The 26191-nt window shown below is 43.9% G+C and overlaps 1 protein-coding gene across 6 annotated transcripts in view; it reads left to right on the forward strand.

The window, feature by feature from the left end:
- Positions 1 to 530: 530 nt before the first annotated feature.
- Positions 531 to 26191, forward strand: part of GRM7 (glutamate metabotropic receptor 7) — a 538026-nt gene continuing 512365 nt past the window's right edge. For 4 of the 6 annotated variants that reach the window (XM_078853573.1, XM_073351194.2, XM_078853574.1 and 1 more), the window contains exon 1: positions 531 to 1272. In XM_078853573.1, coding sequence (XP_078709699.1) covers positions 694 to 1272 — 579 coding nt within the window. In that variant the 5' untranslated portion in view covers positions 531 to 693. Of the gene's footprint in view, positions 1273 to 12830; positions 13085 to 21939; positions 22164 to 26191 lie in introns of those variants that run through there. The other 2 variants (XM_073351197.2, XM_073351198.2) reach the window with 2 other exon arrangements.

Genomic DNA, 26191 nt, shown 5'->3' on the forward strand with positions numbered 1-26191 from the left:
CAGGTTTTGGGGTGAGATCTAGCTATTTTTAATGCACTAGCAGCTGCTAGAGGTGCTCTCTGGATAGGCAGTGGAAAGTGGGGCTTGAGGGCCGTAACTGGGCAGCCCTGAGTGCCAGATGCAGGGTGTTTGTGACTAGATCCATCAGGGTCGGGGTTGTGTTTTCTTGGGAAGTAGAAGTGGCTGGGCTTTTCTATTTTCATGGTACTATTTGGGGCCAAAAATCACGAAGATCCAGCAGGGTGGAGCCAGCTATATTCCTTCCCCTCTCACAGCCCCCCTCCTACAAGCTGAAGATACCGAGAGGGCAGGGCACTGGCTGCGCGCTTCCCAGCGGGCGGCGGGGAGGAATTAAACCAAGAGCACGGGTGGAGAGGCTGCAGTAGGCGCTGAGCGCGACCTAGCCCAGCCTCGGGAGCCCCCCAGCCCCATCCCTCCCTCGCTGCCTCCGGTTACCTCAGCCCGCATCTCTGCGTAATGACGCGCCGGGAGAGCCGGGATGGGGAGGGTGAGAGCAGGAGGTGGGGAGAGTGGGAGGAGGAGAGCAGCCGAGCGACCCTTTAAAGCGATAGCAAACCCTTACCTTTCCCCAGTGCTGTGCCGCTGGAGAGGGCGGACGGCAGGAGACGGACCTTCCCACCCCATCCCCTCCCCACCCCACACACCGGCAGGGAATCTCCCCCTCCTCTGCCCATGAAGCCGCAGGGGTGCCCCGCTGGCCACGCCAGGGCATCTGGCCATCGCCCGAGCAGCGGCAGCACCATGATCCGGCTGGGGAGGCTCTTCCATCTCCTGACTTTGATCAAGTTGCCCTGCTGCCTGCTGGAGTTTCTCCTCTCTGCGGTGGCTCACGGGCAGGAGATGTACGCCCCCCACTCCATCCGGATAGAGGGAGACATCACCCTGGGGGGGCTCTTCCCCGTCCACGCCAAGGGACCCACCGGAGTGCCTTGCGGGGACATCAAGAAAGAGAACGGCATCCACCGGCTCGAGGCCATGCTGTACGCGCTGGACCAGATCAACAGCGACCCGGACCTGCTGCCCAACGTGACGCTGGGGGCTCGGATCTTGGACACTTGTTCCAGGGACACCTATGCCTTGGAGCAGTCGCTCACTTTTGTCCAGGCGCTGATCCAGAAGGACACCTCCGACGTGCGGTGCACCAATGGGGAACCACCGGTCTTTGTCAAGCCAGAGAAAGTGGTTGGAGTGATTGGGGCATCTGGAAGTTCAGTGTCCATTATGGTAGCGAACATCTTAAGGCTTTTCCAGGTAGGGGCTCCGGAGTCGTCAGTTTGTTTGGCAGTGGGGGTGGTGGTGGGGGGGGGGGGCTTAGTTTGGGTTTGTCATTGAAACGGATGGATTTATTGCTCCCTTCGTCATGTCTACTCTACTGTGGCTTCCCCACTGTACAGGGGTAGCAGGGGCTCGCAGAGTTGCGATGCACTTTTTACACTCTCCATTTTCATTTAGGTGTGTTTTTTTTCCCCTTTAATTCCCCTAAACATCGTTCCACTCCTACCCCCTACCTCTCTCTCTTAACAACGCCCCACCCCTCTCTATTCCACCGTGCATGACACTTTCTGGATTTATCGCCCCATTTGCAAGAAGCAATCCGTGGAAAAAAACAAGGCTGTGATTTAAATGGGTTTGCAGTAGAGTGAAATATGGCTCGGCAAACCCGCTTGTAAAAGGCAACAGAACAGGGGCGCGCGCACAAATGGTTTCAAACAGGAAATATGACAGGTTTTTGATGAGGACATGTTTTGGGTACCGCAGGTTCCGCCGAACAGCCCCCTGGATTAGTTTAGTATGAGTTACACGGGAATGAGAGTGCACATCGCCGCAACCAAATGCGTGTGTATGTATATAAGAGAGAGAATATGTGCATTTTTCATTTGATTTTTCTCCCCCATTATTTCACTTGCCTTTTAATTTCCACTCCTGTCACCACTTTACAGCTGCAGAAGTCGGTCTGTGTTTAAACATCTTCATCCAGCTAAACAATAAGCCATAGTTTGATCTACTTTAAATGACATTTTTCTCTTCCCAGCTGGTAGATAAACCAGAACTCCAGTTCCGAAATCACCTCGCGAGATTCATATATGGGAGGAAATGCAGAGGGATATATTTCAGTAACCCCCCCCCCCCCGAAAAACCCAGCCCTTGCAACTGAAACCCTTAAGTCCGTTTCAACCCCGGACTCTTTAAAACCCTGTCCAGACACGTAGCTGGGTAGCGCAGGGAGGATGTAGGGACAGCTCCTGCTGGATTGCTTCAGGCTTTAATTCCTCCTTCAAGTGCTAAAGGATGAGTTGAGAAGACGGATTAAAGGATTGGGGTGTGTGGATTGCTGCAGTGCTTCCCGTTTCTCTCCTCCCCGCTTCATTCAGATACATGCCCCCGTTATGTGAGTCCCTGCACTGAAATCCCCCTGCATGGGCCCATGCGCTGCTGTATTTAAGGATTCAAAGAGGCAAGTCTCTCCCCAAGTTTTTCCTTCTGGACTTGTATCCAGGCAGTTGCTTTTCTGCCGCCGCTTTGAAATCCCCCCATCTATGCGGCGAAGTGTGGATGGTGCTGGGGGGGGGGGGGAGAGATAGCAAGTGATTTGATTAACCTAAAGCACAGCCTCTGCCAAAGAGTTCGGGAAGGGATCGGGCCCAGGGAGCGTCTCCATCATTAGGCGCTGCTTTTGGACAGGAGGCTGGATGATCCCTTTCTCTCTGAATGTGAGAGGGTCGGGGAGGCGAGCGTGAGCGGTCGTGGTACTGTGAGCGGCAGGGAGAAAAGCGCAAACCCGAGCTAGGCAGGGAGGGTGGAGCCAAAACGCCAAGCGCAGCAGGACCAGATCATTTTTAGTCCGCTTTGCAAATTGCAACTGTTCGTCCAGGGTGGAGGAGCCGAATCTCCTGGGGGGGGGGGGGGGGGCTGAGCTCTCGCCGCGCCGAAAGCGGGGGGGCTGGGCTGCAGGTAGAATAGATGCATCCACTTGTAGCGTGCAGGTTGGCTCACTGAGGCACCTCGCATTGTTTTACGCACCCCCCCCCCCCCCCAGCGCCACTTCCCCGTTCTCCTTCGCCCCTGCGTTTTCCAGGTTCAGCCCTCGGAGGGATCGCATTGCATGAGTATCGGTATCGGCCTAGAAGGAGGGTGGGGGTGGCAGAGAGAGATCGTGTGTGTGTGTGTGTGGGGGGGGGTGGATGGGAGTGTAATGCAGAAAGCCTGGCGAGCGCCCACATCGTTCAAAGGCTGTGCCCAGCCTGGCAGAGGGAAAGGGGGCGCGGGGGGCTGATGGAAAGGGTAGCTCGCCTCTAACCCGGTGCTGATCGCTCCGTGGTTCATAATGGTTTCCATCTCTCTCTCTCTCTCTCACACACACACCCCCCTCCCCGCCCAACAGGGAAGCGGGGAAGGCGCCTTCATCAGCCCTCAGGTTCCAGCGGCTGGCTCGGGTTCGGCTCGCGGTCGCCGGCCCATCCCGCCATGGGCGCTGTGTCGGGGGCGATCGCGGCGCTTCCGTGCCAGACGCCTCGGGCTTCCGACGGGGAAGCGTGAAGCGCTGCCAGTGACCCCCCCGCCAGACACATCATTGCTGGTACCGGGGTTTCTCGCGCCCCAGCCCAGCCCCAGCCCAGCCCCAGCCCTCCTCACGTTATTTTGCAACAGGCGAGTTTGTTTGTTTTTGTTTTTTTCCGGCTACAGACGCGGGAACTCCTGGCAAATTCACTTTTCTGTTTCAAGAACTCACGGGGGCTCCTTTCTTGCCATCTGGCTGCCAGGGGCAGTCGTCACCTACAAGGCACAAAGTGAGCCGCTGATCACTGCTGTCCCTGCCCCTCCTCCTCCCCTCCACGGATTGAGAGTTGGATCATCAGCATCAGCATCATTATTATTTTTGCCACACCTTGAAGAACACCGAGGAGCAATTTTTAGTTGAGATTCTCGTCTCCAGCCACCACAACCCCTCCCCCTCCCCCCCGCTCAAATTTAAGAAGTGGTACAAAATTGGATTTTAACTACAACACAGCATTAAAGCTGCAGATACAACAATAGAACGGCCCTTCGTAGTAACATCAGACCTGGTAGATCACACAACTGGCAGAAATACAAATAACCCGTGTGTGTGTGTGAGAGAGAGAGAATTAGATCTAGTGGAGGGGTTAATGCATTCAAGGCGTCTTACTGAATTATAACAGGGACTCAGTGAAAAATAAATGATCTCAAGCTACACTACAAATGCGAAACACTTCCTGTGGAGGATGCACATGAGAAAATGCCGAGGTCCTAGTTAAACAGTATTTGCTTTAGGCTTTCACAAGCAACTGTGTCAAAATCAACCAACCTACTTTATGCATCATTCCAAAGCAAATCTTGGTACTGTGCTCCTTCTATGTAGTGAAACAGTGTCTGTAAGATCTCCCGGTTTTGTTATGTAACTGAGTTTGAATGCATGCAATAACATCTAACTTACTCCTACATATTACAATGTATGTCCAGAATAACACAATTCAAGGATACCTTTAATCAAAGCATGCTAAAAACAGGAAGTTCTAAATATTGCTATGTAATTGTACTGACTACATATTTTACAGCGTTCTGCTTTGCTTAAACGGCTCCAATCGCACAGAAATCTATTCTCTCTCTCTCTCTCTCACTCTCAATATTTGTTGCATTTCAGAATATCTCATGTAGAGAGGATAGAATGGAAGATGTATATCTAAAAACAGGGTCGGAAGAAGGAAAATAGCCTAAATATGCAAACTAGCATTGGGTGGGGAGTAAGTTTATCTGGGGGGAGGGGAAGGGGGAGGTGGAATTGTGTCAGTTCCCCAAGCATCTTTAGCATGTGCACCCAGCACGTACTCCACAGATCACTGTAGGTTTCACCGACCTTGACAACATTACGGGGGTTATATTTTTAACATGGATGAACGGTTCTTGAACATTTATTTTATGCAGTAAGCACAAACAGGTTTTCCTCAGCATCATGCAGATCAGCTCTTTCTTTCCATCTGTTGAGGCTAGTGCAAAGAAAATTCCACTCATTAACGTTTCCATTTCCCTCACAGTATCTTAGGAGAGAACAGAGGATCTTGTATTGCACCCTTTATATTCAAACCATATGCATGCAGCCTATGCACAACTTGGTGCATATCACTAATGACTCCAGAGAGCTACATTTTGTGGTGTTCTCCCCCCTCGCCCCCGGGAGGAGATTATACATGGAATGAGGTGAATAAAGGTTAACGATGCAGGTTTCTGTACTGTGCCCTGGCGTCAGCTGTAGAGGTTGGGAACATCACAGATGATACCATCAGGTGCATCAGCTTGGGTAAACAGTGTTTTGAATGCTTCTCACTTTTAATTCATCCTTGCAGTTGCAGGTGGAGGATGCTATTTGGTGAAAAATGATGTGGGTGTATATACACTTGGCAATTAACTTGCTCATTTTCCTTATGTAATTAATAAAGACCTCTCCTTTCTCCCACTTGCATACCACTCTAAGAGCTTGTCTACCTGATGAGTTATTCTGGAATAGCTGTTTGTGATTTGTTGGCATCATGGAGTTCACTAACTTGGAAAAAGGGCATTTTTATTCCAGGATAAGAGCATTAAACACACAATGAATAGTTAATCTACGTTAAATTCACCATACCTTACCATGCATTACCAGTTGAGATGGGTTCCTAATCCTGTTATAGTTTTCTTTTCCCACAATCCTGTTAAGGCTTTCTTTTGTCCATGTATATATCCAAATGGTAAGCATGACATCATTAGTCTTTCTTACAGAGCACTGAAGTGTTTTTATAGAAATGGGAATATATTCAAAAGCATCTAAGGGACTTAAGGGCACAAGTCTCACTGATTTTTCAAAAGGATTGTGCTCCTAAATCCCTTAGTGATTTTGAAAGTCTCCCCCTTTTAGATGACCATTTCCAAAAGAATTAGTATTAGTAAGGACAGTTCATCTATCACTGATTTACACCATCGTTAGAACGATAGTATGAGTAGACTGGATATTTTATATTTAGGATACCATGAGCTGTATTCTTATTCCAGATCCAAGCACAGATCCCTCAGAAGTCCAAAAGCAGCATGAACATATTGGGCTAATATGCTCATTCTGATGAAGGGAAGCTCTCTCAGGGAAAGAGAGAGTGATGCACTAGTCAAAATTGGGTCACTACACTCCCTTTGAAGCATGCATGGAGATGGATCGTAGTCAGGCACAGGGAATAAAGGCAGTACATGTCCCATAAAACCACATCCTTCTATGATTTCTCATGCCAAATTCTGAGTGAAGTTTTGAGAGATGCAATCAGTTGCTCTCACACAAACGTAGCCATTAAAGAAGGCTGGATTTGTCATTAAGGCAGTGGACTGGAATTTAGATCTGGGTTCATTTGATGGCTTTCCACAGCCTTCCTAGGTGACCTTGGGCTAGGGAAAAATGTTCAAAAGTGCTGAGGTCCCATTTTCAACAGTGACTTAGGAACAGAGGAGTCTAAGAGTCATTCAAAGTCGGTGTGTCTTGAGACTAGGTGCCTAAATCACTTTTTGAAAATGGTGTACTGGCTCCTAAATCACTTAGGGACTTTTGAAGGTGTTAGTCTCTGCACTTTGGATTCCCTCTGTCTAGTGAATATAAAATACTTCCTTTCTCTCTGTGTAATGTCTTTCTATATTGTAAGGTTTTTTGGGGTTGGCATTGTCTCTTACTGTGTGAGTGCCTGGCACAATGGGTCCCTTATCTTTGGTAGGGACAGTAAACATTAATATCATATAAGATTTAGTAAACTTTGGACAATAATTGAATGGGTATACCTGATGCGGGGAATGTAAATATAAGTGCATATGTTAAATATGTCCTATTGATTTTGGACTAAAATTCTGTTAGGAAGTGCCAATAAAGATTATGGCAATTGTAAATTAAACTTCCAGTTTAAAAATAAAATAGGATCAGTTTGGAAAACTGTTTTGAAATGCATCATGAATTTCAAAACAGTGTTTTTATTTACACTTTATGTTGTATTACAACACTACTATTAGTCCTAATGGTACAAGGTAATATAATTTATTTCATTATGAACGTAGTGTCCATGAAAGTCAGTAACTATGTTGAAAAAATTACTAAATACTTTCACTAAATATGTAAAATGGATAATGAAATTATGTAGCATGGGGAAATCAACACTTTCTTTAAAACACATTGTAAAAATAACTTCTCTTAGAATCCACAAACATACTTAAAATTTTGAACTAAATTGTTGCCTTAGCTTCTGTCTTCAGCAAGTATAATTCCTGGTCAATAGACAGTTTTCTTTATCTAAATATCATCTTTCCTTACCAATATTAATTCTTTTGGAAATGGTCATCTAAAAGGGGGAGACTTTCAAAATCACTAAGGGATTTAGGAGCACAATCCTTTTGAAAATCAGTGAGACTTGTTCCCCTAAATCCCTTAAATGCTTTTGAATATATTCCCATTTCTGTAAACACGTCAGTGCTCTGTAAGAGAGACCAATGTTTTCATGCTTACCATTTGGATATATACATGAACAAAAGAAAGCCTTAACAGGATTGTAGGAAAGGAAAGCTATAACAGGGTAGGAACGCATCTCAACTGGAATACTAAGGTGAAAGTGGGTAAGGTAGGAAGGGTCATTTTAATTTATTAGATTTTTTCTTTTTCTTTTTTGAAGTAAAAGTATTAAGCATCAGAATAACTTGTCACACAGTGCCTGAATCAAAGCCTCGTAAAGTCAATAGAAGTCTTTTCCAGTGGAGTTTGGATCAGGCCTATGGCAACTTCCACAGTGTCTGTCCCTCCTCTGCTCTTTCTCCTTCATCTAACTGCTACTTTGTGATATTATCACTGGTTTAAGAATTGTGGATGATAGGTTCAGAGAGAGCCATCAAAAATGGAAGAGAAATCTAAAAGCAACTTACTCCTTGGAAAACTGGCAGTGGCTCTGCATGAACGAGATAGGGTTGGAGGCTCTGCAGCTTTTGGGTGGATGCGGCTGGAACTAGGGAAGAACCACTCTGTTCATTATGAGCTCTTGGCCTGTGCGAAGTAATGGTGACCCAGTCAGGGAGTTCCTATTGTATGTTTGCTGCCCCCCTCCTGAACAAGTGGGAAAACCGTGGTATAATGGCTCCTTAAGGAGTTCTGGGGATTAAGTGGAAGGGACTGGCCCTTTGAAGAACATACTAATCTTCCAGACAATTTCCCCTCCGATATTGGAGCATCTGTGTGGTTTGGAAAGATGATTCCTATGTTTGTTTTAAATTAGATTGTATAGTGCCTGTTTAATGTGCTTTCACAAAGCCCCTTGCACCTATTGCTAAGGTATTTAGAACTTCACAAATTGAGACTGAGTTTTCCTTCATATCTTTGCTTTTCTCATCATTTCCAGTGGGGAAACATGATATTGGTCCATACACTTTGATCCTGAAATCAGATCTGCACAGGGGGAGCCCTGCATGCATGCAGAGTCCCATCTGATTGGATTTGAGTTAACAATACAAATAATATGCCAAATTACTAATTTGAATGAATCTACTGGATTATGCATTCTTCAGGGCAGGGACGGAATCATCCTCTGACTGGAAAGTACCTAGCCTATTTTTAATCAACATTTTTTTTTTTTTTTGAATCCTGCTCAGAAGTCTTTCCAGACATTTTTGTAAAGGAGATAATTCAATAACTTCAAAACTACTTCAATAAAGTTTTGAGTATTGTACAATTTTCATTTTTTGACTAAACCATGAAAATGTTTTAGTTTTAAAGCCCGTGAAATGGAATCAAATTCAACATCTTGCCATTTTTCACCAAATTGTGTTCTCATTTTTCAACAAGCTATGTTCTCCGTCTTAAGTGCTTTTCCTTGTTTTTACTGTTCTACCTAAATAATTTTAACAAGATGAGGTAATGAACATATTTTACTCTATTATTGTTTACTCTGTTTTTCTAGGTGCTGTACAGAGTAAAAGACAATCCTTGCCCCCAAAGAGTTGGCAATCTTGGATGCCAAGTTACAGGTGGATGAAATTAACAGATGGGACAGAGTTTAGGGTCAGAGTAACATGAACATATTTTTTCATAGACTAGCTATGTGCAGTATTTTGGCACGAACGCTTATTTTGTTGTTAATAGAGTCAAAGAAGCATATCAGTAGCAGTAGTTTCAGCTAGCCACCAGCATAGCAGTTGTCAGCTGACAGCCGTCTGTAGACTTCATGGTACAAACAAGTCTTTAGAAGGGATTTGGGGGAAGATATGGTAGTGGCTTTAGAGGATTTTTTTTCAGGGGGGGACATTGCATGTATAAGGGGTGGCATGGAAGAAAGGTGATGGTGCATGCAGGAGAAAAGGTCAAGCAGTTGATTAAGGCTGACATAATTGGCAGAGTCAGGGCATCCATTGATGATGGAGATGTGGGAATTAAAAGGTAGCAGTTCATTCAGTGAAAATATATATTCAGCAAACAAAATTGTGCAATTTCTTCACTTCAAAGAATACATTGGTAAAGTGACCAATTTGAAATGTCATGTAGACAGGAGTCATTTTAAAACATTAATTTTCATAAAGAATATTCACATTTTGAGCCCCACAATGCCAACAGTATAAAACTACATAGCACATTTCATATTTTATCTGAGTAATCAGTTTTGCCTGAAGGCATTAAAACCTTCCAACACAATACACTGAATCATATCAGATGCCACTATTTCTATTGTTAGTATATGCAAATTAATCTCAACATGACAATATAGAGTATCCCAGGGATAGGAATATGATGAATTTGATCATAATATTGGAAGATCTGAAGCATGTAATTAGAGCAATTTGAATAGCAAGGTATTCAATAAATTCACAGTAATAGGACAGAGGGTAGGCATTCTGGGCAAAGTGATTTTCCTCACAAAATTCTACACTGGTTTCATAATAACAGATTCTGCTCTGTTACATCGGTGTAAATCTGGACTGATTCCCCTGAAGGCAACAGTTACACTGGTGAAAATCCAGAGTAACAGGGAGGAGGGGGAAGGTCATAGCGCCACATAGGCCCTAATCCTGCAAAGACTTAATCACATGGTTGACTTTAAGCATGAGTTAGTCCCATTCAGTTTGTGAGACTACTCATTTGTATAGCATTAAGCATGTGAGTAAGTCGTTTCAGGTTCTGATCCTTATGCGGAATTGTGAACACACTCCACTCAAAACTCTGGCCCCTCCATGCTAGGTAAAGGGGGTGGAGCAGCTTAAAGGGGCTCTGAAAGTCCTGGTTCCAGCTGAGCAAGGATCCCCCAGTGCAGGAGCTATGAAAGGCAGCCATATAGACTGTTTTCTGAAGACCTCCTTGCAAGTCCTGGCACAGGGGACTAGGAGGTGGGGAGGAGAGTGTCAAGGGCACTCACAAGCAGTGCTGTGGAGATCCTGAGGAGCCTGAGGAAGCTGTTGTAAGTTAGTTAGCTCTTTAGCAGTATCTAAATTATAACAGGGACCAGCCCCTGGAGCAGTTTAGAATGTGGAACGTGTAAAGGTGACTTTGTCCTTCCTCCCTCTGGGTTGCATGTGACCTGCTGGGCATCTTAGAGACCCAGCACAGAATCTCTCCCATAAATCTTAGTTGTGTGGAGCAACTCTTTCTATTTCAAAGCCATTCTCTTCGTCCACACAACTGTGCTCACATCTTGCAGATACTAGCAGGAAGGTCTTTTGTTCTGAAAGAGATAGGGAGAAAAGGTGACTTTGTGGCTGAACTGGGGCTAGAAAAAGATTCAAACTGACTGATTTCAAAAATAACAGGCTTGGGTTAGAAGTTCCTCCTCTCTGAAAACCCCTCTGCTCTCAGACAGGCCTTTAATGTCTACTACAGTTCTGAGTCTCCATGAAGTAACGCAGAATCTTTGCACAGATGGTACAGCCCAAGCTCGCTGAGGCTGGGCTTCCATGACCTATTTTATTTTGTAACTCAGGGACTATTGAGCATGTTAGCACTTGTGTGAGGTTGTGATGTCAAGGCTTGTGAGTGTTATGCTTTATAATTACAGAACCTGATAGACACCAACGCACATGTGTATTGTGATCTGACACCAGCTAGTCTGTCCGTGTATCCTTAGCGTGCGTGCGTGTGTGTTTGACTGGGAGAAATTTGCTTCCTAAAACTAGGCTGATACAGAATGGTAGCGAGGTCATCAGTTTTGGGGCCATCTCTCAATTCTTCTGAGGGTCAGCACTTCCTTGGATATCTTCCTTGATGTTTAACGTTACATTTTTAAATAGACTCTAACTGCTGCAGCAGCACACTACCAGACTCTTCTCTAACGTAGCGTGGCTTATAGTTTGACCATTGATACTTTTGCTGTGTCATTTTCAGGTCACTAAGGCAAGGATTAGCATATTATGTTAAGGCATGTGTTGCAAAGGGAGTATTTAGTGACTTTCTGGATGAAGGGGCATTACAAGCAAAAGTCTTTGGAGTATTTTAAAATGAATACTTAATTATGCGCGTGCGCGCGCACACACAAAAAGCAAGCTCTCGTAGTGCTCTTACTTAAAGATTACCTTTCTCCTTGCGTTGTGATCATCTGAGGCACTTGAACTAACAGGCTTCTGATTTAAATGGGAAGGGAGCTGTGGCTTTAGCAGGAGACGCTTGGTTCTGAAACTCATTCCCCCTGTTTGCTGTGACAGATAACATCTCTTAGCCCTTGCTGTGTGCCCTAAATGGTAAGTTCTCTCCAAGGGCAGAGTGAGTGGGTGGGAAGATTGTTTGGGGAGTTAGAAAGGTATTTCTGTTTATCTAGCTACGCTTACGCTGTTGTAAGATGCATACTTGTGGCTGTAAAGACAAGGTGGGCAATCTATTTTATTGTGCCAACAGAAGTTGGTGAGAGACAAGCTTACAGAGAGCCCTTCTTGAGGTCTGGGAAATGTACTCTGTGTCACAGCTAAATGCAATGTGGAATGAATTGTTTGGCATAAGTAGTTAACACACACTTCAGGGGACTGTTGAAGGTGAAGTGGCCCATTTACACACACCCCTGTTCCTCCTCCCCCCCCCCCCCCCGTCATGGGAGGGGGGGACGAAAAAGATGCAAGATGCAGTTAATGGTTTATAGATTGGATTCATGGCTTGCTACAGCAGTTTCTTTATTCAATCCATGAATTTGTCATTTTAGCAGAGTTATGAATTTAAGCTCCCAGACTTGTGTTGTGCAGGTTTCCTTTGAGGACTGAGAGGTTGGATACAGTGATGGCTTTGTGAGAAGTGTTCACTCTCAGGTGATATGGTTGTGATAGGCATGTGTAGAACCCATGGATTTCAAAAGGGGTGTTGTTGGGGTGGTGGGTGTTGATCATCATAGCAGTAGAGATCTCTACAGGTTCTGGTGGGGGCTGGTGCCTCTGAGTTGGTGGTCTTGGTCTGTGGAGAGCTTTTTGATAAGCTCATGAGAGGTTAGAGGGTTGTTTGAAGGCCTCATCCAACTTGTATTTCTCATATCCTGGGAACAACACTGAATAGTTGTGGCTAGCATTTTGGTTTTTGTTAACAAATTGAAGGAAATTTGAGCCAGAAGCCTTATTAAAAAACGCAGTCAATTGTGAACTGAGTGAGCAGACAACAGGCAAACAGAGGGAGTTCACCTAGGGGAGATCCCACCGAGGTGTGTTTTATGGTTTTTTTTGCCTTTCAGGCTTCTGTGAGCAGTAAATGCAACATCTGAAGAGGCTCTTAGAAGGAAGACAATATGGATAGTGAGTGATCCGCTGTTGTGACCTGCATAGGATGTGCCATGTTTGTCTTTCTCTCAAAAGACAAAAGTGACTTCGTCTGTACAAAGTACAAGCTGGTCTCCATATTGGAAGAGCAGGTTAAAGGACTAGAGACTCAAGTATCAACCTGCGTTGCATCAGAGAGAATGAAGATTTTCTGGATAGAAGTCAGCGTTTGGTACTGCAGGCACAGCATGCGGAAGAATCAGAGAGGGCACTGCAGAACAGGGAAGAAAATTGGCAGCATGTGACCTCCAGAAGAAGAAGAAAGAGGAGAACCACAATGCAGATAGAGGTAAGAAACCATTTTCAGGCTCTCTGCACAGGTACTATGGCAGAGAATGGTTTGGAAGAGTCATCTGAGGGAAAGGATCAGAAGGAGACTCCACTGACAAGAAGGCATGGGATGCATTGTTCTAGGGATGGGGTTTCCATGACCACCACTTCCAAGAGGGGGAGATGGCTGGTGGTGGCCAGGGACTCCTTCCTAAGGGGGACGGAGTCATCCGTCTGCTGTCTAGACCAGGAAACTCGAAGTGTGCTGCTTATCTGGAGCTAGAATTCAGGATCTGATGGAGTCTCTGCCGAGGAAGCCCTCAGACTGCTATCCCTTCCTACTTCTCCACATGTGCACCAATGATACTGCCAAGAATGACTTTGAGTGGGTCACGGCAGACTGTGTCTCTGGGAAGAAGGTTAAAGGAGTTTGAGGTGCAAGTCGTGTTCTTGTCCATCCTCTCTGTTGAAGGAAAAGGCCCAGGTAGGACCATCGAATTGTGGAAGTAAATGTGTGGTTACACAGGTGGTGTCGGAGAGAGGGCTTTGGATTCTTCAACCATGGGATGTTCTTCCAGGAAGAAGGATTGCTAGGAAGAGATGGGATCTACCTAATGAAGACAGGGAAGAGCATCTTTGCAGGCAGGCTTGCTAACTTAGTGAGGAGGGCTTTAAACTAGGTTCACCGGGTGATAGAGACTTATTCTCTGAGGTAAGTGGGGAAGTGGGATAACAGGAGGAAACATAATGAGGAGGGCGCAAGAAGTGAGGCCTCCTGATTCATAGTGAGAAAGAAGGGCAATTGGCTAATTATCTTAGGTGCCCGTACACAAAGCCTGGGAAAGAAGCAGAAGGAACTGAAGTCTTGGCACAGTCAAGGAACTATGATGTGATTGGAATAACAAACTTGGTGGGGTAACTCACGTGACTGGAGCACGGTCATGGATGGATATAAACTGTTCAGGAAGGACAGGCGAGGGAGAAAAGGTGGAGGAGTTGCACTGTAAGTAAGAGCAGTATGATTGCTCAGAGCTCTAATATGAAACTGGAGAAAAGCCTGTTGAGAATCTTTGGGTTAAGTTTTAGAGGCGAGAGCACCAAGTATGATGTCATGGTGAGCATCTTCTATAGACCACTAGACCAGAAGGATGAGATAGACAAGGCTTTCTTAGGACAACTAACAAGTTTTCACATCACAGGCCCTGGTTCTCGTGGGAGACTTAAATCATAGAAGATTAGGTTTGGAAGAGAAGTCAGGAGGTCATCTAGTCCAACCCTCTGCCCAAAGCAGGACCAGCCCCAACTAAATCATCCCAGCCAGGGCATTGTCAAGCCGGGCCTTAAAAACCTCCAAGGATGGAGATTCCACCACCTCCCTAGGTAAACCATTCCAGTGCTTCACCACTCTCCTAGTGAAACAGGTTTCAGAGTAGCAGCCATGTTAGTCTATATCCACAAAAAGAAAAGGAGTACTTGTGACACCTTAGAGACTAACAAATATATTTGAGCGTAAGCTTTCATGAGTTACAGCTCACTTCATCAGATGCATCCCGGACGATTTAAAAAAGGCAAATATAGTGTCCATCTTTAAAAAAGGGAAAAGGAGAATCCAGGGAACTACAATCCCTGGAAAAATCATGGAGCAGGTGCTCAAGGAATCCATGTTGAAGCACTTGGAGGAGAGGAAGGTGATCAGGAACAGTCAAAATGGATTCACCAAGGGTAAGTCATGCCTGACCAACCTGATTGCCTTCTGTGATGAGAAAACTGACTCTGTGGATATGGGGAAAGCGGTGGATGTGATATATCTCAACTTTAGCAAAGCTTTTGATACGGTCTCTCACAGTATTCTTGCCAGCAAGTTAAAGAAGTATGGATTGGATGAATGGATTATAAAGTGGATAGAAAGCTGGCTAGATTGTCAGGCTCAATGGGTAGTGATCAATGGCTCGATGCCTAGTTGGCAGCTGGTATCAAGCAGAGTGCCCCAGGGGTTGGTTCTCGGGCAGGTTTTGTTCAACATCTTTGTTAATGATCTGGATGATGGGGTGAATTGCACCTCAGCAAGTTTGCGGATGACACTAAGCTGGGGGTGTAGAGGAAGATACCCTGGAGGGTAGGGATAGGGTCCAGAGTGACCTATACAAATTGGAGGATTGGGCCAAAAGAAATCTGAGGTTCAACAAGGACAAGTGCAGAGTCCTGCACTTAGGATGGAGGGATCCCATGCACTGCTACAGGCTGTGGACTGACTGGCTAAGCAGCAGTTCTGCAGAAAAGGACCTGGGGATTACAGGGGAAGAGAAGCTGGATATGAATCAACAGTGTGACCTTGGTGCCAAGAAGGCTAACTGCATATTGGGCTGCATTAGTAGGAGCATTGCCAGCAGATCAAGGGAAGTGATTATTCCCCTCTATTTGGTGCTGGTGAGGCTACATGTGGAGTATTGTGTCCAGTTTTGGGTCCCCCAATTCAGAAAGGATGTGGACAAATTGGAGAAAGTCCAGTGGAGTGCAATGAAAATGATTAGGGGGCTGGGACACATGACTTATGAGGAGAGGCTGAGGGAACGAGGCTTATTTAGTCTGCAGAAGAGAAGAGTGGTGGTGGGGGGGAGGATTTGACAGCAGCATTCAACTACCTGAAGTGGGGTTCCAAAGAGGATGGACCTACGTTGTTCTCAGTGGTGGCAAATGACAGAACAAGGAGCGATGGTCTCAAGTTGCAGTGGGAGAGGTCTAGGTAGGATATAAGGAAAAACTATTCCACTAGGAGCATGGTGAAGCACTGGAATGGGTTACCTAGGGAGGTGGTGGAATCCCCATCTTTAAAGATTTTTAAGGCCCAGCTTGACAAAGCCCTGGCTGGGATGATTTAGTTGGTTTGAGCCAGGGGGTTGGACTAAGTGACCTCCTGACTTCTCTTACAATCCTAATTTTCTATGATAAATGAAAAATATATAGAACAAGTGAAGTGAAATAAATAAAATGGTAAGTTGACGTGTGTTAATGGTTAGTTGAAGGATAGCACTAACGAGGTCACTCATAGAAATAAGGCTGGGGAGCCAGTAAGAGCCCCTCCCCAATTCTCTGAATGAAGATCTGGATTCTGAGTGTGGAGGGGAGAGCAGAGTCTGTAAGTCCCCCGTTGGCGTGTTGGCAAGGATGGAATGGACAGGAGGTTGGCTATAGCTCTGTTTTCCCAATGTACCAATCAGCCTAGTTGGGCCAGCACAAGGTGAGAAGTAAATTAGTGTTCTGTGAAGGGTGTGTCAACTTACTCTTGCTCCGGGGAACAAAGACACAGGGCGGATGTGATTCAGAATCACAGTTCCTTCTCCTTCTCCTGAGATGGTGCAGCTGCACATCACCCCTAACACAGGGATAAATATGTATGGACATATCATATACATGTTACATACATAACATTATATACACATCTGTAGCCATATTGAGAGGAAATCTATGCTTTTATATAGTACTCTTTTATTTCAAAGTACTTTATGTACTGTAAAAAGCACCAGGGGATCTTTCTTCACAAATGGCCAGAACCTCAGTTTTACACTGGGTCTGGAAGATGCCATGTAATGCTATCTATCACCTTTCTATGGCATTGATTTCATGCTGACCTGGGGTATGGCTACACTGCAGCTGTAGGTGTAGTTTCCAGCGTGAGCAGACATGTTCATTACCTCTGACTGAGCTAGTTCACTAAAAAATAAGTGTGCCCATGGTGGCGTGTGTCAAGGGATGGGCTAACTGCTGTGAATATAATCCCATCTGTGACCCTGGGTAGGTACTTGGGTGGCTAACCCTTCCCAAATGTGGCTACACTTCTATATCTAATGTGCTAGCTAGATCAAAGCTAGTGATCGTATGTCTTCCCGAGCAGGAAATTATACCTCCAACGTGTGTGCAGATGTTCCTTTGGAGAGAAGTGTGCAATTCGTGGGTGTCCTTTGACACCTCATTTGCATCTGAGAACGGTTGGTATGACTGCACATAGAAGCCATAGCAGTAGCTTTAAAATATTGTTCCTCTGATGTGTTCGGATTGGTCTCTTAGACTTAAGATGAGTAAAACAAATCAATCTGTTTTGAGTTGTATTCTAGTTCTGCTCCACTGTATGATTATTTCATTTCTCTCTCTCTTCCCCCCCCACCCCCTTAAAATAAATTTCAGATGAACTAAAGTAGATTTTATAATCTGATTAAAGACAGCTTCACTCTAATTTTAAGACAAGACCATTTGAAAGACACTTATCAGTGCAGTACCTAAATTCAAAAGTCAGCTGCTGGCTCATTGGCTTACTGATTCCTGAGATGTCTGTCTGTCTGTCTGTCTGTCTCTCTCTCTCTGTAGATGTTATATCAGGCCTCAGAAGAGCCAAAAAATTGACAGCAGGTACCCGTTAAAAGGTGGAGCTGGTGCCAAACGGCTAGAAAATGTGGAGAAATGTACATCGTGATCACACTCATTTTGTTATTCTGTACAAATTACCTTACTGTATTGAGCAAGGGAGCGCTTTGCCACAGAGTATATACAAATGGCAATGCAGCCATAAAATAGAAGTGATCCTCCTGACTGAAACCCAGCCACTGGTTATAAAGTAACGAGAAGAAGTTTGTAAAATGCTGGCATGAGAAGTTCTCAGTCACTGTATTAAAAGGTTTCACCAGGCGAATGCTGCTTTCTTGAACTGGTAGAATAAGCATGCTTAAAGTGAGTCCTCTCATTTTTGGCCAAATCTTAAAGAATAGATTTTAAGAGGTTTTTATAGATTCACAAATGCTGGCTTTTCAGCTGTGGGTTTAATACCAGCTGGCAGCTGAGAAATGCCCATTTGATCAAAAACGTTAAGCTGAAGTTGAACTGAAAAATTACTAAGCCACTGTGGTCCAAGCTCTGCTCTCAGTAATGGTGACAAATCTATATTCACTGCTAACTTCATCAGAGGGATGTTAACAGCAGAATTTGGCCCTGTTGAAAAAGCAGCACTAAAGCACTCAATGTTTGCAGCACATGTGAGTGGTGAGTGCCTATTTATCAGACTCAAATAGTCTTTACTCCTGTTAGCACTGCAGAGTGCATATGTTGTAAAATAGGTTGGGATTCTATTGTCTTTTGCATCACTAAATACTATTTTAAAAGTCAAAGGATGGCTTTTCCAGCTAGCTCTGAAAACTCAACCCACAATCTGAAACTCAGCTGTGAGCAGCCTCTGCCACCATTGACAGCGACAAAGATTTTGCAAGTTTTGGGTCTGGAAATAATGGTGAAAGAAGGGATGTGGAACCCCACATGTGATTATTACAGGAGCAGTTTCTTGATGCAGCCACATATGGGCACTAACCCTGAAGTCCTTACCAGGTGAAAATAAATAATGCATCTAAATCCTAATGCATTAGGGGACACAAGCCTTAAAGATAGGGGAAATTTCTTTCTAACCCACATGTGTAGATTGCCCGGCATCTCTGCTGGAAGCAGCTGGTACTGGCTGCTATCAGTGAGAAAATTGTAAACTAAATGGAGCATTGGTCTGATCTATTGTTCCAATGCTCCAAACCTCCAGTTTGCTGGAGTAACAACATCAAGACTCAGTCCCTATTGACTAGCTAAGCCAGATAAAAATTGCTTCTATTATCCCCATAGGGACTATAGAATTCTAGGTTTAATATAATTTAAATCTAGTGCTGCTTAATTTTCACTTAGTTTTTTTTTAATGAGTAAAAAAAGTCAGAAAACCTAAGCCTTCAAAAGTCATTAAGTTTGGAGTTGAGGTATTTTACTCAACACATCCAGTTTTTACCTAGTTATTATGATACATTATCTAGGTACCATATGCATTATGCAGCATTGCCCATGGTTAGTCCTAACCTTTAAATATTACTTAACATAAGATGTTTGGTCAGTATATTTTTTCTTTTGATCTTGCTTCTGGTGTCATTTGAAGTCAATGTATGTTTTACTGTTGACTGCAAGCATTATAATCACAAGATTCTTCCGGCAACATCTATTCTGTTGTAGTTGTTCTCTTCTATTTCATGCCATTAATGCTCAACATTAGAAAAGCCATTCCAGGGTAAGAGAAGTCATTCTTATTGAGTAATAAAATTATCTGCAACTCTTTTGATTATTCTATTTCCACTTGGCTTTAGAAATAAAAGGCAGCAATAATAAACATGGAAGCAAACCTGTTTACAATATTAAAACATCACAAGCCAAGTTGTTCAAGAACCACTACCCACATCTGTTCTCAGATATTTTTGGTTAACCTGTAAGGTTGAACCCACCACTATAGAGAGGGCCTGCATAAATATGAAGCCCCAAATATGAAAAGTATGTGGCTCTTACTGCAAAACCTTCTTTGGTGGATTTCACTGCTAAGCCCAAAGTGTGGCAGACTGACATAGGTCCCTCTGTTCAAATTAAACTCTGTGGAGAGGCTTTTATGGGAGCCAGCCACCTGAAACACAGGTCAGGTTACCACAGAACAAGTCTTTGTTATGACCTCTGCAGGGCTAATGTGGAAGGGAGGCCATGTGGAGGCCCATGAAGCCTTGTTTATGCAGATTGGTGTCCCTGGAGTGCCACACTATCTGGGGTGGGGCGAAATGTCTACTATTCTAACCTACAAATTGGGGTAGTAGCAGAGCTCAGCCCTTGTTCTTGAGTGGGAGAAATTCGCCTTCTGGATAGAGAGAGAATTAATACTCAGGTTTTATGCGAGTGGAGTGAATTTCCCCATCCCCCCACCCCCCCGGCTGAGCTAGGGGCCTGATCATGAAAGGTGCAGTTTCTCCCACGAAGTGATGGATTCACTTGACATCCTTAGGTCTTGACATGTAACTGGTGTCAATGAGAGAATGGCAGGTCTTGTGCTTCTCACTGAAATCAACTTATCAGGCCCATATTCCTTCCAGAGTCTGACCTAAGTCAAAAAGGAAATGAAATGACATTGGAAAACTAGCTATGGAAAACATGCATGGTTATGCCTGAAGACGGGGTCTATTCACCTGAGTAGGGAGTGGAACATTGATCACAAGAGGTGTTCCAGGTACCTGCACTTGCTTGTGCATAGACTACAGAGCAGGCAACTCAGCTGGTGCATTATAATGGCAATGTCAGTCAGTGTTTCAGCACAGCTGCTTATTCAAACAGCATAAGGGAACTGTGCTGCAAGATGGTCAGTGCCTCCTGAGTCAGTAGCCAGAGAGGGGACTTGTGCCTTGTAGGTTTGTCTACTGGATTTCTCTTTTTTCTCAAGACCGCATTCTGCAATTCTTATGCCAAGTGATTTCTAATTATTTCTTCAATATTTGAATAATGCCAACTTATTCATCAGACTGGAGATGCTTTCTCATGTCCACTCAAATCCATGGAAAGTTCACCATTGACTTCAATCTGTCTAAGGGTAGGTGTTTAAAATGTGTATGTTCAGTGGGAGCAAGCCTTGGCTCCTTATTTGATCTGACTTCCCTGAATATTTTGGTGTATTTTATTTGTTATCTTCTCTGACAATTTGAGGTTTTCACTGAGGTACTGAAATGTAGTGTTACTGTATTTATAAAGATCTCAGACCACTTTAGCGCCACCTGTCAGTTCTGCTACGATCATGCCTTCCTGTAAAAAGAGCACATGTCCATAGTCATATCAAGTTGTTGTCTGATAAAAAAAACAAATCCTACTTTTACCAACAGAAAATAGCAGATTGGGAGGGGGAAGTAAAAGCATAAATTAAAGGGGAACTGCCAACTGAAATTTTGGCCTCAAATTAACATTTTGTAAAAACAGGTTTTTTTAAAACCCAAGACCAATAGAAATGCTTCCATGAGTTTTAAATAAACATTTCTCTGTAGCATGTGAGATCCAAACTTTGCAGCACAAACCACCTGACAGTGAAATCTCATTTGAGATGTCATTGGCCTGTCTGAAAGTAATGCAAACAAAATCACCCCCCTCCCCCAAAACAATTAGCAATGAAATGTATTTTTAAAGTGCTTTCACATTTAATAATAGGGAGATTTCAAATGCACAAAGGGCATTTAGATGCCCAGTTCCCGTGGAAAGTCAGACACCTAATGCACATTTGAAACTTTGACAATCTTCCCCATATTGTGGTGGTAATAAATAAATCACTTCACTCATTATACTACATATGATTTTTAAGTTGACACTGTCCTTTTAAATTAAAAATGCCTTTATATGAAAATGACTTGTCATGAAGGCTGAGAGTAAGCACAGCATCAGTCATTAGGGACTTGCATCTTGTTTCAAATAAAAAAAATAACTTGACCTTTCCATTCCTCAGTCTCTCCTGTGGGGGCGGGGCGGGGGTCATGCCTATTCACATGAGTGTTGTGAAACTTAATTTGTTTAATGTCTGCAAGGTGCTTTGAGATCTTTGGTAGAGGTTGGTGTGTGTTTGGTTTTTTTTATGTAGCAATCCAAAGCTGTACTATAAAACTCCTGTTAAATGTGGTTATCAAGAACAATGTGTTTTTGCAATATGATGGGCCTGGGAGGACGTTAGGTTAATAAAGCAATGAATGTATCACATGAATTTATAAATACCATACTTTTACTAGTTATGGGTATAATTTTGCTACAGTATAAAATTGTTCATGTTACCTAAAGAAAATCTGTATCCCTTTCCTTAAGAGGAGACCTTTAATACTTCAAAAGAAAATAAGCACCTCTGTGCATGAGTACATTTAGAAAATGAGGGCGATGGGTCTTATAAAACTTCCTGCTAGATATGCGCAGAATGGATTAGAAATTGCCATGTTGGGTTACCATAGTTGATGCATGAGGAATGCATATGTCAATAAGAGACAGAGCTGTCCCTTGGGTAGGTTGAATTGGGGCGACCGCCCTGGGCCTAGTGCTTCGATAAAACTGGGACTGTCCCAATATTTAGCCCTTTGTCTTGTGTCCCGACAGATGTACGATCGGGATGCCATTTGTCCCAATATTCAGGTGAGGAGGCGGGCGAGGAGATGAAGCAGGCGAGCGGGGTGAAGAGGTGAACAGGGAGGCGAGCAGGAGGGTAGGAGACAGGCGGATGGACTGCAAGGAGGAGAGCGGCTGGCAGACAGGTGAGGAGGTGGGTGGCAGGCAGTCCAGCGGGAGTGAGGTGAGGGGGTGGGCAGTGAGGAGGCTGTCGGTCGGGCAGACGACAAGGAGACTAGTGGGGAGGCGAGTGGCAGGCAGGCGGATGAGGAGGAGTGTGGCAGCTGGGCCCCGCACCACTCTAGGGACAGCTCTGATAAGCGACACCATGCACATGCTTTTGGTGTGACATGTTGGCTGGGTGATGCCATAAACTTCACACATTTGTTTTTCTTAGTTACCACAACCATGCTGCTGTTCTGTGCTCAAAAATCCCATTGGCTCCAGTGTGCCATGTTCAGAATTAGAATAAGACTGTCAGTTTTAGTGCTGTAGCATGTCTTTGACATAGGGGTGGAACTCCCATTAAAGCTAACGAATTACAGTCACATCTTAATAAGAGAGTAAACCCCACAGCAGTAAATCAGCTGAAACACAAGTCATTCTTTGGATTACGAGAAATGTTGCAACAGTTTATTAAAAATATCAACCATTTTATAGTGTGAACCAGTTCATTTGCAGGAGTTGTAGTGTAAGCATGTTTCTTTCATGTACAGGATTTTGTTGTTTAGTGGTTAGTATGGTCTAGTTTTTTGTGGAATTTTTTTTTCTTCCCTTTTTTCCTGCTTCCAGCTTTAATTCTTATGTGATAAATTTATTTATTTTTCTGAAAACTCCTAAGAAGTCTGGGTAATTGATCTGACAGTTGATCCAAATCTCCAGGGTGAATCTTAGATAAGATGCTATGTAGTTCATAGAAAGAAGGAAAACAATCTGCTTGTGCTAGTACAAAGATATCATTGACATAACTAAGACAGCAAACTGCTCTTTCTTCTTTCATATTCTGTATTTTTCATATGTCCCATTTAAACCTTATTCAGCATAAATTAAGTGTGGCGTGTCTTAAAAATAACACAAGCTGTAAGAATCAGATGTTTTGGAGAAAATTTGATCTTTTTAATTTTGTTGTATATTCACTGACCTCGTCATCTTTGAGTTTTTGTGTCACAACAGTGAATGCGTTCTGTAAAACCAAATTAAAAATCCATTTTGTGAAATGTTGTAAACTCCAGAGTTGCACTGAGAATTATACTGCTTGGCTCTCTGGCTCACGCCTTGCCATGCTCATGAGGCTCATGTATGTCTCAATAGAATTGCAGTGGTTTCTTAGAAACAAAAATACAAGCTGTGTAGGCATCATAAATAAGTTGGTGACATTACCTGGCACACTAGCAGAAACCTATCTTATGGCACAACAAGCAAATCTTTTTAAATGGTATAAGCTGATGAGCATGAGTATAACAAAAAATCCCCTTCCATTATCCTCATTCTCCCCCCACCCCACCCTAAACCTGGTGAATAAATCATTGCATTTAATATGCACATAAGATTAATGGGTCACTTTTTCTTAATCAGTCATGACATCTGAAGTCTTGACAATGGGGTGAGTTAGAACTGCAGTGAGCTGTTCAAAACAGATTCACACTCGTGAAAATTTACTTAAATCCTGATCCTACAATCCCTTATGCACATGAGTCATCCTTATTTGTGTGAATTGGTCCCACTGAAAGGAATGACACTCATGGGGCTTTGCAGAATCAGTCCTTTGGTTTGCTGGGGAGGAGAGCTCCGAAGCAAGAAAAGCTAAAACCTGCTATTTTTATGTGTTTGCTGTTTGTTACTGTCTCTGAGACCAGTCACAGAGAGAGAGAGATGGGGGGCAGCAAGTCAGGGGGAGGGTACCAAACAAGAATATGTTCTAAGTGCGATGCTAGTAGACAGCTTGTATATTCTGGCCCCGATCATGTGCCACAAGTCAGGGTCACAAAAGTTAATATGCCAGTTACGTGGCAGGAGTTGGTGTCCGCTGCCTAGTAGCTACTATTATAGACCTGACTTGGGCAAACTTCCTGTTGCAGTCTGTGGAACTTGTGCCTGAGTAAAATCAGCAGGATTGGGCCTATGACTGGGATTAGTCTTCCAAAAAACCATAGGTGTCCACTTTGTCCCACAGGCCTTCAGTTCTAGTTTTTCCTGGAAAGGATTCTGTGCTCCTTCTCTCTTGAGAGTCCAGATGTCTCAGTCCAGAGGGAGGGAAGATGCATGGCTTTATGCCATCTGACTCTACCGGTAGGAGCTACTGTAAATTAGGGCAACATTACTTGCGCTGTTCTGCAGCTGAGAATCCCCTACAGTGCTCCACACAACAGGTAGGTCCCCTATGCTGCAGGGGATGCAAGATGGACAGAGATGCTTATGTCAGCTCTATACTGTTCCTGCACCGGGATATTTTCCCCTTGACCCATCATATTCCCCTTATGCCATCACAAGTAGGATGTGGGCCCATAATTGGTCCTATTGACTCCATTTAAATCCCAGAATATGACTCTTAGTACTACTGTCAAAAAAGCTGATTACATGCTTCATAAACTGCCCTGTATATTTTATTACAGGGAAAGGGCACACCCTAACTAAATGAAAGGTAGGTTGTTGCCCAGAGCCATCAATATTCTTAAAAGCTACAGTGATTTTAAAAATAGCAATCAGAAAAGAAAATGGACTGGAGGTACAGAGCACTCAAGCATCTAGGGATAGCCCCTTGATGGATCTCAATATCTGGTATGGGAGAATGGTAGCCAGATGGGGTTATCTGCTACTAAGGAGCATAATTGCTTTTCTCAAGCCTAATTCTGACAAGACACAAAAACAAAATAAAAACCGCAACAACCTCAGGCCTTTCGTGATTCTGCACAGACTTGATCCATTGAGTTACCCTGGCCTAGCCACACAACCATGCAGCTGAACAGCTTATCTGTCCTTCGAACTGAGCTCTGTGACCTTCCATGCTACACTGGGTCACAGATCATTACCACTCTACAGAGCTTTATGGTAACCCCAAGGGGAAAACCCCACATCTTTATAGGACTGATTCTTTGTAAAAACATGCATCCTGTAAAGTCACTGGATCTGTTTGAGTGTATTTAGTTGCTAATTTTACAAGGTCCAATTGTAATATATGGCCCAAATTATCTGGGTTGCAGATAAGCACTTGGTGCCAGTCTAGAAGAGGGGAGAAGCCTGACTTTGATACCTTTGCATGCTCCTTTATCCCCCAGTCCTGAGATCTAACCAAAATCTGCTCTGTCAGCAGCTGCCAGGGGCCATGATTGTGGGTTGGGATCACCTGAGCCGAGGCATTCCCCTGATGATTTGTGTTCATAGAGGAATCCTACTGTGGCCAGCTAAATTGTTCTTAAAGCTTCTTTGTGATGACAGAGTGGTGCAAAGCAGCCCTAAAATACTAGTGAACTGGCCCCCTGGGGTGTGTCTGAACAGAATCTGGCTGTGTTTTCCCTCCTTCAAATTTAAAGCAGCTCTCCCAACCTTTACAAGCCTGGCAAGCTTTTCTTTTTTATGTCATAGGGGGGAAAGCTTGCTCTCCGGTGGGTTTTTTTCCCGAACTCTCAGAGCTCTCATATAAATTAAGTGAAGCATGCTACATTTAGAATCTGTTTTTCTGAACAGTTGGCAAAGTGTGGCACATACTATTAAACCTGAATTCTCTGACAGATGCGGGGGAGGTAAGTAGCTCCCTGCATTCATTTAAAGGTATATAGTCCCATTTCTTTCTTTTCTTTTCTTTTTTTTTCCCCCCAGGCATCAGATTAAAAACATACATGTGAAGAAATGATTTGTAACTATTTAATTTTGATTTATAAAATACACCCTTTCATAGACATTGAAGTATAAATTAAAATTTTGTTAGATTGTAAACTCTTTGAAGCAAGGACTGATTATGTACAAAAAGAACAGGAGTACTTGTGGCACCTTAGAGACTAACAAATTTATCTGAGCATAAGCTTTTGTTGAAGTGAGCTGTAGCTCATGAAAGCTTATGCTTAAATAAATTTGTTAGCCTCTAAGGTGCCACAAGTCCTCCTTTTTCTTTTTGCAGATACAGACTAATATGGCTGCTACTCTGAAACCTGTGATTATGTACAGTGATTAGTGAATA

Source organism: Lepidochelys kempii, chromosome 7 (genome assembly GCF_965140285.1).
Source record: "Lepidochelys kempii isolate rLepKem1 chromosome 7, rLepKem1.hap1, whole genome shotgun sequence".
NCBI classification, from domain to species: domain Eukaryota; kingdom Metazoa; phylum Chordata; order Testudines; family Cheloniidae; genus Lepidochelys; species Lepidochelys kempii.